Source organism: Olea europaea, chromosome 18 (genome assembly GCF_002742605.1).
Source record: "Olea europaea var. sylvestris chromosome 18, O_europaea_v1, whole genome shotgun sequence".
NCBI lineage: Eukaryota > Viridiplantae > Streptophyta > Magnoliopsida > Lamiales > Oleaceae > Olea > Olea europaea.
The window spans coordinates 4,149,260-4,165,109 of record NC_036254.1 but is presented as its reverse complement, the minus strand read 5'-3'; the positions used below and the strand labels follow the sequence as shown (position 1 = coordinate 4,165,109).

Below are 15,850 nucleotides of genomic sequence, written 5' to 3'. Positions count from 1 at the left end.
TCAACCTCTGTGTATTCATAAGAAATCTTGATTTCTTATTACTAAAAAACTGAGTTCAGGCGCTTTGAGTTCATTAATGCCTTAGAGATCCACTGTTCTCTAATATTTTCTCGTGGTAAGTTTTTCAAGCAATAGGATACCTTCTTAATGAGATTCCTCTACAAATTAAGTGGTGCTGTTTGGAAACGTTGTCAAAATTAACTGTTAATTGATTTTATGGTTGACTGATACATTTGGTTTTTTTTCATGGTATCATATGGTTCTTACGATATCATGATTGCTGTTTTGAATACGGCCTTACTTTGCTACAACCAATTGGATATATTGTTGGAAAATAAGGGGTTGGAGAAGAAACAATAACAAAATTATAGAAACAAAATGAATAGAAATCGCGAAACACGTCAAGAACGAATTTGAGGCTAGAACACGAGATCGTTGTCCTCAAACTATATTTTCCCCTCTCGAGATTGAATGAGATGTTTAAAGGTTTTGACAAACGGTTTGTAGGATTATATCAAGCTTTGTAAAGGATTTAACACCAAAGCACAATTGCAATCCTCAAAAACTTTAAGGCCCCGTTTGATTACACGAAATTTTCCATGGAACTTGGAATTCGAATTCCAACTTCCACTTTTGGCCTGTTTGATTGACAAAATTTTCCAGGGAATTGATTTTCCATGAATTTCTAGGTACAACACCTTAAAGCGTGATTTTCCACCTTTTTTTTCCTAGGGGATAGGTGGTTTTTGGTTTTCCACCTTATTTTTATTTTATTTTTTTTTTGCTTTTTTTATTTTTTTTTAATTGTTGGCAATGGGAACAAATTTTAGGAATAATTGTAAAAGAGGATATCCCTGAAATTGACAATTTTCACGTAAAACAAAGTCAAACGAACATCAAAAAATACTTTTACTTCAACATTTTTCACATGAAAAATTTATACAATCAAACACAATAATTTACAATTTCCATGAAAACAATTTCTAGGTAATTCAATTCCCTGGAATTCATTTTCTTTCCATGTAATTTTCCTACTTATAATCAAACGCACCCTAAGAACACAAAGGAAAATCTTGAATATAAATGTAAATCAATAGTTTAATTCAATATGGAATGATATATGGATCTCAAGATGTTTTCAATGATTCTAAAATAATATTTGTATTGATCATTCATCACCTATTTATAGGTCTCAATCAATGCATTATGAAATGGTGTCAAAACAAGATGAAAAGTGACAACTTTTAATCCAAAACGGCTCCCAAGTTTCAAATTGAAAAATCAGCCAACGGCTATTTTTTAACACTATGCGTGTGCATAGTATAAACCATGCGTACGCATAGTAGAAGCAAAATTTAATTCTGATTTTGCCAAAACACATCTCGCGTACGCACAAAATTAAGCCTGTGTGTACGCATAGGCAAAAAATCAAATTTTGCATTTTTCAATTTCTTTTGATTCTACCAATTCCACAATTGAGCCCAACAATAAGTTCATTATCATTCCATTGATTTTGAACAAATTTTCAACAATCCCTTACTTGTTCAAAATCAATACAATTACATATTCAAAAAGACGACACTTATGCATAAGGATTAGATATCTTTCGATTTGAATCTAACCATAATATAATTCAAACAAAGTAAAGTCGGAATTAGAGGTAGCATGAAAGCTTTGAACCAATTATTTCTTGTGACAATACCGATAAGAATGTACACATAAGTATCACGTGTTCTCAAGTTCCTCAACTCGCTTAGCGCTTTTATGGCTTTGCGCTCATCCTATTCAATGAACTTTTAAGAGAAACTCTAACTCTCTATTGAGGCGGCACCACTTTGAAATTCATTTAGGTGAAGTTCTTTCAGTATCTTTGTTACTTTTAGAGATACTTGTATTTTAGCACTGAACTTCATTAAGAGTTTTAATGCTCAACCCTCACTTCAATAACAACCAGCATTATTTAATTAGGATAGGGTCATTGCGGATTTAAATAATGCTGCAACTATCCACATATCGAATGACTTGTTGTTACTCTTTGAACCCGTGAATTACCTTTTGAGTAATGACAGGTAGGGTTGCCGTCATTAGTGGACCTTTTTAATTAAGTAGTTTCAACTCCATCCTACTCGAAGTAGACGCCACTATATCTTTATTTAGTCCTTTAGTTAAAAGATCTGTTAAATTCTCAATTGACCTTACATAATTTAGGGAAATTATTTCATCTTTGATTAATTTCCTTATGTAGTCATGTCTCAAACTCATATGTCTAGACTTTTCATTGTATACCTCATTATATGCCTTTGCTAACGTGGCTTGACTATCACACATGATAGGTATTGAAGAGATATTTTTCGATCCCAAAGGTATCTCATATAAGAGATTCTTAAGCCACTCAGCCTTTTTTCCGGTATCCAATAAAGCTATAAATTCAGATCCATGGTCGAGTGTGTTTTACTGGTTTGTTTCTTTGATTTCCAAGAAACAGCACCTCTTCCAAGAGTGAATATCCAACCCGAAGTGGATTTACTTTCACCTGTGCTAGATATCTAACTAGCATCGGTAAATCCTTCCAATATCGCCGGGAATTTAGTATATTGTAGGCCCAAGTTCTTGGTTTTCTTTAAGTATCCAAGAACTCTCACAATAGCCTTCCAATGATCATTACTCGGATTGCTAGTAAACCTACTAAGTTTACTTATTGCATAAGCAATATACGGTCTTGTGCATTGAGTAGCATACATAAGACTCCCTATAGCACTTGCATATTTCAATTGAGCAATCGCTCTTCCATCATTTTTTATTAATTTTGAACTTGGATCAATCGGGGTACTACATTCCTTTATGTTCAAATGTTTGAACTTATTTATCATATTCTCAATATAATGTGATTGACTTAGATAGTAACCCCCACTAGTTTTTGTGACTTTGATACCTAAAATGGTATCCGCCTGTCCAAGATCCTTCATCTTGAATGTGGAAGAAAGAAACCTCTTTGTTTCTTCTATTCCGTCCATGTGATTACTCATAATCAGTATGTCGTCAACATATAAGCATATAAATGTCACATAATCATCACAAACTTTAGAATATAAACATTTATCAACGCTATTATGTTTAAATTCGAATGATATTATTGTTAAGTCAAACTTTTCATGCCATTTCTTTGGTGCTTGCTTCAGACCATATAAAGATTTCACCAACTTGCACACTTTATGTTCATTTTCAGGTAGGGCAACTCAAACCCTTCGGGTTGTTCCATATAGACCTCCTCATTGAGATCTCCGTTTAGGAATGCCGTCTTGACATCCATTTTAAGAACATGCAAGTCATATATTAAAGTCAAAGCGAATAATATCCTAATCGATGTTATTTTAGCTACCGATGCATAAGTATCAAAATAGTCGATTCCTTCCTTTTCTTGATATCTTTTGGCTACTAATCTAGCCTTGAAGGTATTTAAGGATCCATCAACGTTGTATTTTTTCCTAAATACCCATTTGCATCCAGTAGGCTTGGATCCCGGTGGTAAATCAACAAGTTCCCAAGTATTATTGGACATTATCGAATCAATTTCGTCCTTAATTGCATCTTTCTAAAATGTGCTATCACGAGAAGTCATAGCTTCTTTATAAGTCTTAGGGTCGGTTTCTACTTGTAGAACAAAAGGAATTATTCTCACAATATTCAACTCATTTCCCTCTACTAAGTAAAAGGAGATAAGTTGAGAATCGATTTCATTCGATCCCAAAGACTTCTCAACTCGAATTCTCTTGTTTCTTTGTGGTTCACTAGATTCATCAACATCCTTAGAACATATTTCATCATGTGTTTCACTTGAGTTAGGGATATTTTCAAGATTTTTCCTCAATTCATTATCCGTAGATAACGAATCCTCAAAGAACTCCACATCGTTGGATTCCATAATCACATTGGACTCCAAATTTAGTAATCTATAAGATTTGTTATTGTTTGCATATCCAACAAAGGCACATTTAATGCTTCTTGAACCCAATTTAGTCATATTATGGTTCATGTTCTTGCAATAAACAAGACATTCCTACACTTTGAAGTATCCAATATTCGATTTTCTTCCTTTCCACAATTCATAAGGAGAAACCTTGGTATATTTTGAAGGAATCCTATTAAGTATTCTACATGCACTTAATAAAGTTTTACCCCACAAGTTAAATGGCGACTTAGCATGAATAAGTATGGCATTTATCATTTTTACAAATGTTCTATTTTTTCTTTCAGACAAGCCGTTTTGTTCGAGTGTCCTAGGTGCAGAATATTAATGAATAATTTCATGTTGTTCACAAAACAAATTAACATCATTGGAAAAGTATTCACCACCTCTATCACTCCTTAAAATTTTAATTTTCCTTCCTAGATAATTTTCAATCTCATTCTTGTATGTTTTAAACATGTCAAAAGCTTCACTTTTATGTTTTATCAAATAAACATATGTATATCTAGAAAAGTTATCTATAAAAGTTATGAAATATTTATTTTCACCTCTAGTTAACATACCATTAAGTTCACATATATTAGTATGAATTAATTCTAAAATACTAGAGGTTCTCTTAACACTTAGATATGGTTTTTTAATCATTTTAGATTCTACACATATTTGGCATTTATGTTCATTATTTTCATCATATGAGATTAAGTCATATTTTTTCAAGCGTTTCATTGTATTTTTACCAACATGTCCTAATCTAGCATGTTATAATGAAAATAAATTCACAACATAAGCAAAATTACTTTTATTCATTTCATTGTCAATGGTACATAATTTGACCATTCCTTCACACAAATAGCCCTTTCAAACAAATTTCTCATTAAGGGATAGTACAAGTTTGCTGGACTCATAAACACATTTGATGCCCAGTTTTCCCAATAGATTGCCACTAACTAGGTTCCTATTCATATCCGGGACATGTAGTACATTAGTTAGAGTAACGGTTTTTCCGGAAGTGAAGATAATGTCTACATTTCCTTTTCCAAACACCTTGAACCGCATCTCGTTACCTATTTGAATCTCTTTTTCTCCATCTACTTTTTGATAAGTTTTGAACAAAGATTTATCATATGATACATGTGTACCGTAGCACAAGTATCATACCATCACCCGGGAACATTTCCTTTGATTGTGTTTACTTCACTTATGGTGGCCATAATTTTGTCATCTTGGAGGGAATTCACTTTGGCCTCAAAGTTATTTTGTTTTCAGTGCCTACAATCCTTGGCATAGTGACCAGATTTTCCACACACAAAACAACCTCATTTTGTCTTCTTCTTAGACTTGTTAAAGTTCCTAGAAGGCTTCCTTTTGTTGGATTTTGCTGGCGGTTCTATTTTTTCCACAAATTCACAACATAAGCAAAATTACTTTTATTCATTTCATTGTCAATGGTACATAATTTGACCATTCCTTCACACAAATAGCCTCTTCAAACAAATTTCTCATTAAGGGATAATACAAGTTTGCCGTTTTATCACGTATTCTCGACTCCTCTTCGATTCGAAGATGCTTTTGCAATTGTTCCAAAGAATAATTTTCGGAACTATGCATGGTCTTCTTCTGGTATCCTTTCCAAGTTCCGGAAAGTTTGACAATTATAGCCCACTTGAAAGGTCTCCATTTTCCGGAAGTGAAGATAATGTCTACATTTCCTTTTCCAAACACCTTGAACCGCATCTCGTTACCTATTTGAATCTCTTTTTCTCCATCTACTTTTTGATAAGTTTTGAACAAAGATTTATCATATGATACATGTGTACCGTAGCACAAGTATCATACCATCACCCGGGAACATTTCCTTTGATTGCGTTTACTTCACTTATGGTGGCCATAATTTTGTCATCTTGGAGGGAATTCACTTTGGCCTCGTGTATTGGTGTATAAATCATACAAACGATCCGACAATGCATTCAAGATGTGGCCACGACAAATCAATTCATTTTCTTGGCCTTTGTCTCTCGATCTTGATTGCTTCAGATTCTCCATTCGTTGGTTCCGGCAAAGGAGCCAAATTTGGATCAAGAATATAAAAAAATTTCAACGCCGTTAGGAGGAATTTCAACTTGTCTTGCCACGGCTTGAAGTTGGTCCCGCCAAAACGATCCAATCTAACCAGATCTTGATTCATGAGTTTGATGGTTGCCATAGTTGTATCATTCTCCCGTATTCTCGACTCCTCTTCGATTCGAAGATGCTTTTGCAATTGTTCCAAAGAATAATTTTCGGAACTATGCATGATCTTCTTCTGGTATCCTTTCCAAGTTCCGGAAAGTTTGACAATTATAGCCCACTTGAAAGGTCTCCGGTATATCAATTTTCACCGCCTTTAATTTGTTGACAATCACTTGCAACTCATGCACTTGGGGAAGAAGAGGGATATTTTCTAAGAATTTAAAATCAAAATACTTAGAAATCAAAAATTTCTTTGTACCTTCTTCTTCCACCTTGTACTTACTTTCTAATGCTTCCCAGATTTCTTTCTCCGAAGTTGTATTGGTGTATAAATCATACAAACGATCCGACAATGCATTCAAGATGTGGCCACGACAAATCAATTCATTTTCTTGGCCTTTTTGTCTCTCGATCTTGATTGCTTCAGATTCTCCATTCGTTGGTTCCGGCAAAGGAGCCAAATTTGGATCAAGAATATAAAAAAATTTCAACGCCGTTAGGAGGAATTTCAACTTGTCTTGCCACGGCTTGAAGTTGGTCTCGCCAAAACGATCCAATCTAACCAGATCTTGATTCATGAGTTTGATGGTTGCCATAGTTGTATCATTCTCCATCGCAAAATATAGTTTGAGATTGTTGGAAAATAAGGAGTTGGAGAAGAAACAACAATAATATTATAGAAACAAAATGAATAGAAATCACGAAATACGTCAAGAACAAATTTGAGGCTTGAACACGTGATCGTTGTCCTCAAACTATATTTTTCCCTCTCGAGATTGAATGAGATGCTTAAAGATTTTGGCAAACGGTTTGTATGATTATATCAAACCTTGTAAAGGATTTAACACCAAAACACAAGTACAATCCTCCAAAACTTTAAGAACACAAAGGAAGATCTTGAATAAGAATGTAAATCAATAGTTTGACTCAATATGGAATGATATATGGATCTCAAGATGTTTTCAATGATTCTAAAATAATGTTTGTATTGATCATTCATCACCTATTTATAGGTCTCAATCAATGCATCACGAAATGGTGCCAAAATAAGATGAAAAGTGGCAACTTTTAATCCAAAACAGCTCCCAAGTTTCAAATTGAAAAATCAGCCAACGGCTATTTTTTAACATTATGCGTACGATTTCCAAAAAATGGAAAAAGAAATTTGCCTAATTTAAGATAAATTAATAATATAGACAAAATCAATCACCAACATCCCATAATTTAATCACATGATTATAGGGATTTAGTTACACCACAATTATAGGGATTTATACACATTTAAATCTTGGTCTTCAACACACCACTTCACCTATAGCTGAGCTCATTTTTTTCAATTGAAACCTAACATGTTCATAAGCAATTAAATGGGTAGCAGCGAGACTTGAACCCAGGACGTTTGCTTGTTTCGATATCGTGTTGAATCCCTTGATCTGAAAGTTTAGTTGTTGGAGGGGCATGTGTATATAACATTTAAACCTTGTTTTCAATAAAAAGCAATGAGAGTAGCGTACAAATAAGACTAGAGGGATATGATCGAATAACCAGAGCGAGGAGCATAGATTTTACATTCAGACATCATTCGTCGTGGTTGCTACTGTATTATCTGAGCAAATGATGCTTTCTCATTGTTTTTATTAATATGTAATTTCCATGAATTTGCAAGTAATAAATCCGGCCTAGTTTCCAGCACACAAATTTCCTACCTAAAACATGGGAATCAATGAAAATAACAAAATAGTAATGTCATATTGACATTTTTGTCAACTAAATGTTTTAAGGCCTTGTGAATCCAATAGCCCCTTAATCTACTACATTATTTTTAGATTCTTGCGTGTGAAAAAACTTTGAACTCTTTAACTTTATTTTTATATTTGAAATGCAGGTGACTTTATTCCATTTTGAAGACAAGCCTCGACATGGTGCTTCAGATGTCATAAAAGCGTTGCAAGATGATGGAAAGCTCCGAGTCATGATGTTGACTGGTGACCATGAGTCAAGTGCATGGAGAGTGGCAAATGCTGTGGGCATCAAAGAAGTTCACTGCAGCCTAAAGCCTGAGGATAAACTTTATCACGTTACTAGTATTTCCAGAGATGCAGGTGCAAATATCTGCATATTCAGTCCCTAATATAGTTGACCGTCAATTTTTTTTGCTCCCTCCATATTTAGTTGCAATAACTATATTCAAGTTTATAATCCCTCATCATGCATAGCAAGAAGCTGGCAACTCTTTTCTTGTGATGATGGTGTTTTGATTGGTGACAGTATTGGGGCTTGGTCAATGCTACCCCCTTTGTGACGAGGCACCCCTTCCACCCTTGTCATATTCCATACATCACACTAAATCTCTAACAATATTCAATTGATTTTCACTCTTATGAGATGAGAGTAATGCTAAGGGAACTGCCTACATCAAATAAAAGTGAAACTGAAACACCTGTCCTCTTAAGAAGGTTGGCTTTTAAGATGGAATATCATGTCTTAGTATGGTATCGAAGCCTAATAAACTCAAACGAACATTTGGATTCCATGATTGTTGTGCTCAAAAGAGACGTCATTTTGCAGGAGATTGTTAATGGTAATTTCCCCCGTCGATTAAGGACTTGTGTTTCTCCTCTTAACAAGGTTGACCTTTTAAGATGAAACTTTGCTGCTTCTTTTTTTTTTTTTTTTTTTAATTTAGTGCTATAATGTATAGCATATTCTATTTGTGTGACTGAGACTTCTTCCAGAAACATATAATCAATGAATAGATCCGTAATATCAACTTGCCTAATTTGCACTTGTAAATGTACTTGAGAATTACATTGCTCCATCATGCAATCTTTTTTAGCTGGACATTGGAAAGTGATGTCTTGTGTACTGTTAACCATGCATATCAATTGCTGATTACAAGCAACACATTAAAATAAATATAGAATACATAATGATGTTTATCTTTTGAATTTTTCGGGCAGGGGGAGGCCTTATAATGGTAGGTGACGGTATCAATGATGCACCTGCCCTGGCAGCTGCCACCGTGGGTGTTGTTCTAGTAGAACGTGCCAGTGCAACTGCTATAGCTGTTGCAGATGTGATGTTGCTGCAGGACAATATTTCGGGGGTTCCATTTTGCGTTGCTAAGTCTCGGCAAACGACTTCTTTGGTATGTCATTTTCCTTTTCTTTGTTTGTGTGTGTGTGTGTATTTTTTATTGTCCAAATTATTATAAATATTAATGCTCTTCACGTGCAGGTTAAGCAAAACGTAGCCCTTGCATTATCTAGCATTGTTGTGGCATCTCTTACATCTGTTTTGGGGTTTCTCCCTCTCTGGTTAGCGGTATGTTTCTTCTAAGAACATTATTTGCATGTGCATACTTCAATTTTCATTCCTTTAGGCTGTTGCGATTTTTCGTCTGGTGTCAAAGAAAATGTATTACAAATTCTATCAGCTAAGTAACTGCATAGGATATTTGTGATTGAAGTGAATTTTTTTTCCTATGTTAATAATCGTGTCAATTTACTTTGTACTCAAGGTCTTACTTTCTTCTTAACTTTACATTAACATGCAGGTTCTTTTGCACGAAGGCGGTACCCTTCTTGTTTGTCTGAACTCAATCCGTGCTTTACATACCCCAACATGGTCCTGGAGGCACGATATTCAGACACTGATTGCGAAATTAAAATCTCTATTTGAACTCTTCAAAAATCGTCGCACCATCCAAACTGTAACTTTGTAATTACACCATTTGCGATGTATTGTTGGTTTCTGGTTCTTGTACTGGTGAATGGATTGGGTTGAGTTCTCTTCAAGTATACCACAAAGCATTAAGTTCCTTGTTAAAAAGTTTTGAGGTTGACAGGGTTAATGTAGTTATTCCACCTGTAAATACCTCTATGAATTAGCTATTTTTTATGTTCGAAAATGACAATCCCATCAATATCGAAGTGAATAGATGCAGCGAACCTCTTATTATCATTATCATCATCATCATCATCATCAAAATCTCTGTTTTCTTGTTGAAGCTTCCACTTTAGAAGTCAAATTTGAACTTGAAATGAATTGTATTTTGGGTCATGCTATATGTACTCGGGCGATGACATGTCCGGTTACACTCCCCTCACAATAGGGGGGTCCACACATTTTTTTTATTCAGCACGGGCCCCATTTCTTGTGAAGGGCGTGTCAAGTCCTAGGTACAAATAGCAAAATACTTGTATTTTTACCTTTGGTGGTTCTTGAAAATTCTGTAATTAAGTTCAAATGAATCATTTCATTTTCAGTGGACAGGAGTCCCCAACCTTATTTTACTGCAGTTCTAGCATGGATTATACACGGAATGCCGACGGTCAATAGTAGTAAAAGATGTAGTTTGAAAGATGCCCCATTTAATTGGAAGCTGCCGATGCCCCATTTAATTGGAAGCTGCCCACTGATTCATCTGTCATTTTTTATTATAGTTCAGTCCATTTACTTGGACAATTTTATTTGACAATTTTGGTTGACAATTCATACTCAATAATATTACATTCTTCAATTTCAAAAACTGTTTTTTTAAATCAATATTCTGGATTTCAACAACACCAAGGTTGTCAAGCATCATTATACAATAGGTTAATTCATTTAGGTTTGTCCATAATATCCCTTTTGCATCCATTTTGTTTAGAAATTTCTGTCTGCCTGCATTTATAATTCATCCTCTCAATCACAACTACCTTCTATTTCTGCATTATCATTAACTTTGAACCAGAAACTAACAGTGCCTTATTTGTAACCAACAAGAATAGGAATAATCTTCAAAATATGTCACCAATACCACACATAGCAGCTACTGTAATCGCAAAACAAAACCAACTTTAATTTTGTTAAATGTAACTTAGAAAAACTAAACACGGGAAATGAACTTAGGCTTGATATATATATATATAATCTCATTTTCCTAAAGAGTTCTCTCAGAATGGGATGGATAGAAAAGATCCAAACTTTTTCCTTTCTCGCATCTTTCAACAACTATTTTTCTACCCATTTTTTTGATTCTTACTGTACACTGACCAAAATTATTTTCTGGAAATATTCGCTAATAAGAAACAGAGATAGTTTCTTTCTCCTCTCCGAAACTAAGCTAATCAACTCTACCGATTCCAATGCGATTCATGGCTGCATTCCTAAATCCTTTATCTGCATTTGCATTTGCATTTGCATTTGCTTGCTGCATGCACATCCCAATCTGTTGCTGCTGTTGCTGTTGGAAATATTGCTGCTGCTGTTGCTGCTTTTTCTGTTCTAGCCCCATCATGTAATTTCTAACCTCTGCTCTTATCATGCCCTGCATCACCGACATCAACTCTTCTGTAAATGGCACAAAAACCTTATCTTGCTGTTGTTGAATCTGCACCAGCGGTGATAGAGGTCGTGCCGCCTTAGAAATTGATCCAGGTGCCGTCTTTCGATAAGTTGGAGTTTGTGGTTGGATTGCAGTAGCAGTTTTAGCCTGTGGCAATGCTGCTGGAGCAGGTGGAGGCGGAGGCGGAGGCGGTAAGGCGGGCAAGAAAGGTGGTGGGACTGAGAGAAGCTGGAGGGAATTTTTTGACTGAATTGACTCAGGCTTGGAATTCAGTGACCGCAACGAGTCAACTCCAGGGAGCGACAAGCTTAGAGAAGTCGGAGGATCGTTACTCGATGACCCGGTTTCGACCGGAGATGGGAAAGCGACGCCGGCTCTCGCCAGCGGTTTAAAAACGCGAGAAGCCGACATTACCGGTAAACTTGACTCACTGGCATCCGACCCGGATGGGCTACAAGGATTCAAGTAAATACGAACACCTGACCCGGCACTCACGGATCTCTTCAAAGGCTGCTGGTTATAATTCATAAACTCATTATTTCCTTCTTCAGAACTCATAGAAGAGCACTTCCTTTTCAAGGTCGAGTTCCAGTGATTCTTGATCGCGTTATCAGTCCGACCAGAAAGGAGCCGGGCTATGGTGGCCCATTTGTTACCAAACTTAGCATGGGCCCGGATGATCGTCTGGTCCTCCTCAGAAGTAAAGGCCCGGTGCTCCACCTGAGGCGAAAGCTGGTTGCACCATCTCAACCGACAACTTTTCCCTGATCTCCTGGGTATGGACTTGCTAATCAAGGACCAGTTTCTGGGTCCAAGGCTTTGCACCAGCTGCTGTAAAAGCTCGTCCTCTTCAGGACTCCATGGACCCTTGATCCGATCCATATCCATTTTCTTACAAAGAGTGGTTGTCATCGCCATTTTTATCAAAACATCAAAAGATTAATTATTCTGGTGATGAAACTAGAGAAAGAAGACGAAGAGTGTTTAATATATATATGAGTGTGAGGAAGGGGATAGGAATGAGGTGTTGGACGGGCATCGCACCGCTTAAAGGAGGTAGTTTGTGGGATTTCATTTGGGATACAGCTGGAAAACTGACACGCAAACTCTGCACTGCACTTATTTAACACACTCTCCTCCTGTCTTTTCATTTAAAAAAATAGAATAATGCTATTTTCACGCTTTACTCTTCTAAATATCTCATTTACAGTTCCGCATAATGTTTTTATTTGTATTTAATGAAATGTATTTCATTGATCAAATTCATGAATCTCTATTTATTATCAATGAATGACATATAGTGGAATGGATTGAAGAATGGTTCGATCGAAAAGGAAAAAATAATAAACTATAGATTTGACGTTCGAGTTTTAATTTGGGTCCATAATAACTCACAATGTTGTGATTATGATGAATTTTAGTCATTCAAGTTCGTTTAAGACTTGAAAACTGCTTTTTAAAATTTAGTACTATTTTTGTCATTTCGCTTGACTTTAATTTTAGTTTTTTTAAACTAGGTTTTCATGTAAACCTTTACAAATGAAGGGTTAATTCTTCCTTTTTTGGAATAGTTTTAATTAATAAAATTTCATAAGTTATATTTTCACTCTCCGGTGGATTCTAGTTTTGGTATTCTTTAGGCCGGACGACATGGTCCAATTCGATACCAAACCTAAATTTTTGGATATTTAGTGAGTGAAATCGTTGGGTCCAAAATTTAATTATGGAATCATTCGAATTAGGTTCGATTCGGTTCGATTCTCAAGTTTCATACAGTAATTAAATTCTTTAATATTTACAACAACGCTACATTAATTCAACTAATGATATGTTCGATTTTAGCTCTTACAAATTGACGCAGTCCAGTCCTGTAATATTTTTAACTTATCTCTTTGTTGAGTCATTCATAGATTAGTTTATTAAAATCACAATAAGAGGAAGACAACGAACTCATAATAATGAAGAGAAGCACAAACAATCTTCCTATTTGATTTTTTCAGAACGACACTACAGTAGAATAAGATATTTGTGTAAAACTCAAGTCAATTTGATTAAATTGGGATTGGAGTGAAAATTAAAAATAGAAAAAAGTGAAAATTACACCAAGCATTACTTTAAAATTCAAAATTCTAAAATTAGTTCTGATGTTACCAAATACTGTTCCCGACGTATACAAACCCGAGGACTCTATTCCATCGATTTGTGTATCAGTATGCTCGGGATATATGTGCTCCGGATGTCTTTCACATGCCCGAGCTCTTGATCCAAGAGTTTGTAGAACGTCATTCGACGTGTCCTCGGGATTATGTCCTCGACATGTCCCTGGTGTCAACGACTTATCCAATAAGAAATTTATTCTGACTTAAACTCCTCAACCTATGTCTCCTATGCCCAAAAGAACTCTATTAAATAATTGGTATCCCAGTTATACCACAATTCAAACTCCTATCTCGCGTAGGACTCATTGGTATAAGATTGCAAAATCAAGCTGCCCTATTACAAGTGCACTACGGAATCCTAGTATGAACACACCACCTACCTCTATAAATACAAAGCCTTTGATCATTATTCAGGTACGTTTTACATAATTTTCAGTTCATAGCCTTACGCACAAATTCTCTCTCTGACTTAAGCATCGGAGGGGCGACGAGGACACACCTCGACGCCTTTGTTTCAGGTACCGGAAGATCTCGTTAGTGCTCATTATTAGTCGTCAAGCTCGAAAAATCAACAGGTACGATTTTTGGTAGTATCATTGGCGTCGTCTGTGGGAAGCGTTACCAAAAGTCATGGTAAACACATGTTTAGGTCTTCCACCAGCAAGCTCATCTGCTCCAAACCAACCTCCTCTTAAGGATATCCTTGTTTATCAAGAGGAATAATCAGAAGTGCCAGAGCCCCAGCCGGCAGTCGTCACTACCGGAGCCTTCGAAGAGCTCAGACAACAGGTCGCCACATTGACTCAGCTACTAAGTCAAAGGAATTCACATCCGTCACCCACACCGGCACCCCAAGGGGGTTTTATGGCTGATGCTCGAGCTCAAGCTTAGCGACATGTCCCTGACAATGGCGGAGCAGGGGCCTCGGGCATACCACATGTGACCTCGGCCTCGAGATCAGTGACCATGGAGTCCAGAGAACTCGCTAGGATTATTCAAGAAGGAATTACGGCAGGCCTATTTCAGGGCAACAAAGGGTCAACAAGATTCAGTCCTAACACTCCTTTTACTCCCGAGATTTTAACATTCCCCTTCCCAAACAGATTTAAGTATCCTAGGATCAAAGAATATGACGGGACCACCGATCCAATCAATCATCTTAACGTATACACGGACGTCATGAATCTACAGGTCGCACCGGATCAGGTGATGTGCAAGGCTTTCCCGCAAATTTTGACGAATGCTGCTAGGGATTGGTTCTCAACCTTAGAGCCCAACTCCATAGCCTCATTCTTGAATTTGGCGGACAAGTTCTCGCTTTCTTCACAAGCAGTAAACGCATCAGGAAGACAACGGATTCCCTCATGTAACTTAGACAAGGGCAAAATGAGACCCTACGTGACTTTATGACTAGGTTCAACAAGGAAAGACTTCAGATTCCCGACCTAAATATAACTGCAGCAGTTTCTGCCCTTACATATGCCATAAAGTGTGAGGCTTTCAAGATGTCGTTATCAAAACTCCACCAAAGACAGTGATCGAGCTTCTTACCCAAGCCGAGAAGTACATAAATATGGAGGAAACACTGAACCTGAGAAAGTTTGGACCATCCCATGATAGGGTCGAGCATAAACGACAACACGACCCGAACCGCCATCAAGAACCACCTCGGAGAAAACAGAGACAGGAGGTTCCCCCGACGTCATTCACGCGTTTAAATACGTCAAAAACAAATATATTGATGGATATCAAGGATATGAAGGAACTCAAATGGCCTGCCAGAATGAGGTCACCACCTGAATCCAGGGACATGAACACGTACTGTGAGTTCAATTGGGATCATTGGCATACCACGGAAAACTGTAAGGCCCTGTAACGAGAGATTGAAACCCTTATTAAAAGAGAACTCTTGAGTTCCTACGTCGGTAACGACAAACGACTGAGGAACGATCGTGGTAGGAAAAGAGCCCCTGAAGCAAAAAGGGATGGTCAACCCATTGCTGGAACCATCAATATCATCATTAGGGGTATTGTCTCGGGAGGAGACTCGAACAGTGGAAGAAAACAATATGCCCGACAATATACCTTGGCCTCTGGGATGCCTCATGGAAAGCTGGAGGATATTACTTTTGGAACCAGGGACTTGGAAGGTGTATCACTTCCACA

At 36.7% G+C, this 15,850-nt stretch overlaps 2 protein-coding genes across 2 annotated transcripts; one reads left to right on the top strand and one right to left on the bottom strand.

Annotated features, from left to right (window-relative positions):
• Window positions 1–8,060: 8,060 nt before the first annotated feature.
• LOC111367213 (probable cadmium/zinc-transporting ATPase HMA1, chloroplastic) lies at window positions 8,061–10,165 on the top strand. The gene is made up of 4 exons (XM_022987968.1): window positions 8,061–8,298; window positions 9,157–9,344; window positions 9,434–9,520; window positions 9,753–10,165. The coding sequence occupies exons 1-4, from the start codon at window positions 8,076–8,078 to the stop codon at window positions 9,918–9,920; spliced, it is 666 nt and encodes a 221-aa protein (XP_022843736.1). The 5' UTR covers window positions 8,061–8,075; the 3' UTR covers window positions 9,921–10,165.
• Window positions 10,166–11,036: 871 nt separating this feature from the next.
• Window positions 11,037–12,675, bottom strand: LOC111367212 (transcription factor MYB44-like). Its single transcript, XM_022987967.1, has one exon. The coding sequence runs from the start codon at window positions 12,441–12,443 to the stop codon at window positions 11,304–11,306; it is 1,140 nt and encodes a 379-aa protein (XP_022843735.1). The 5' UTR covers window positions 12,444–12,675; the 3' UTR covers window positions 11,037–11,303.
• Between the last annotated feature and the right edge of the window lie 3,175 nt (window positions 12,676–15,850).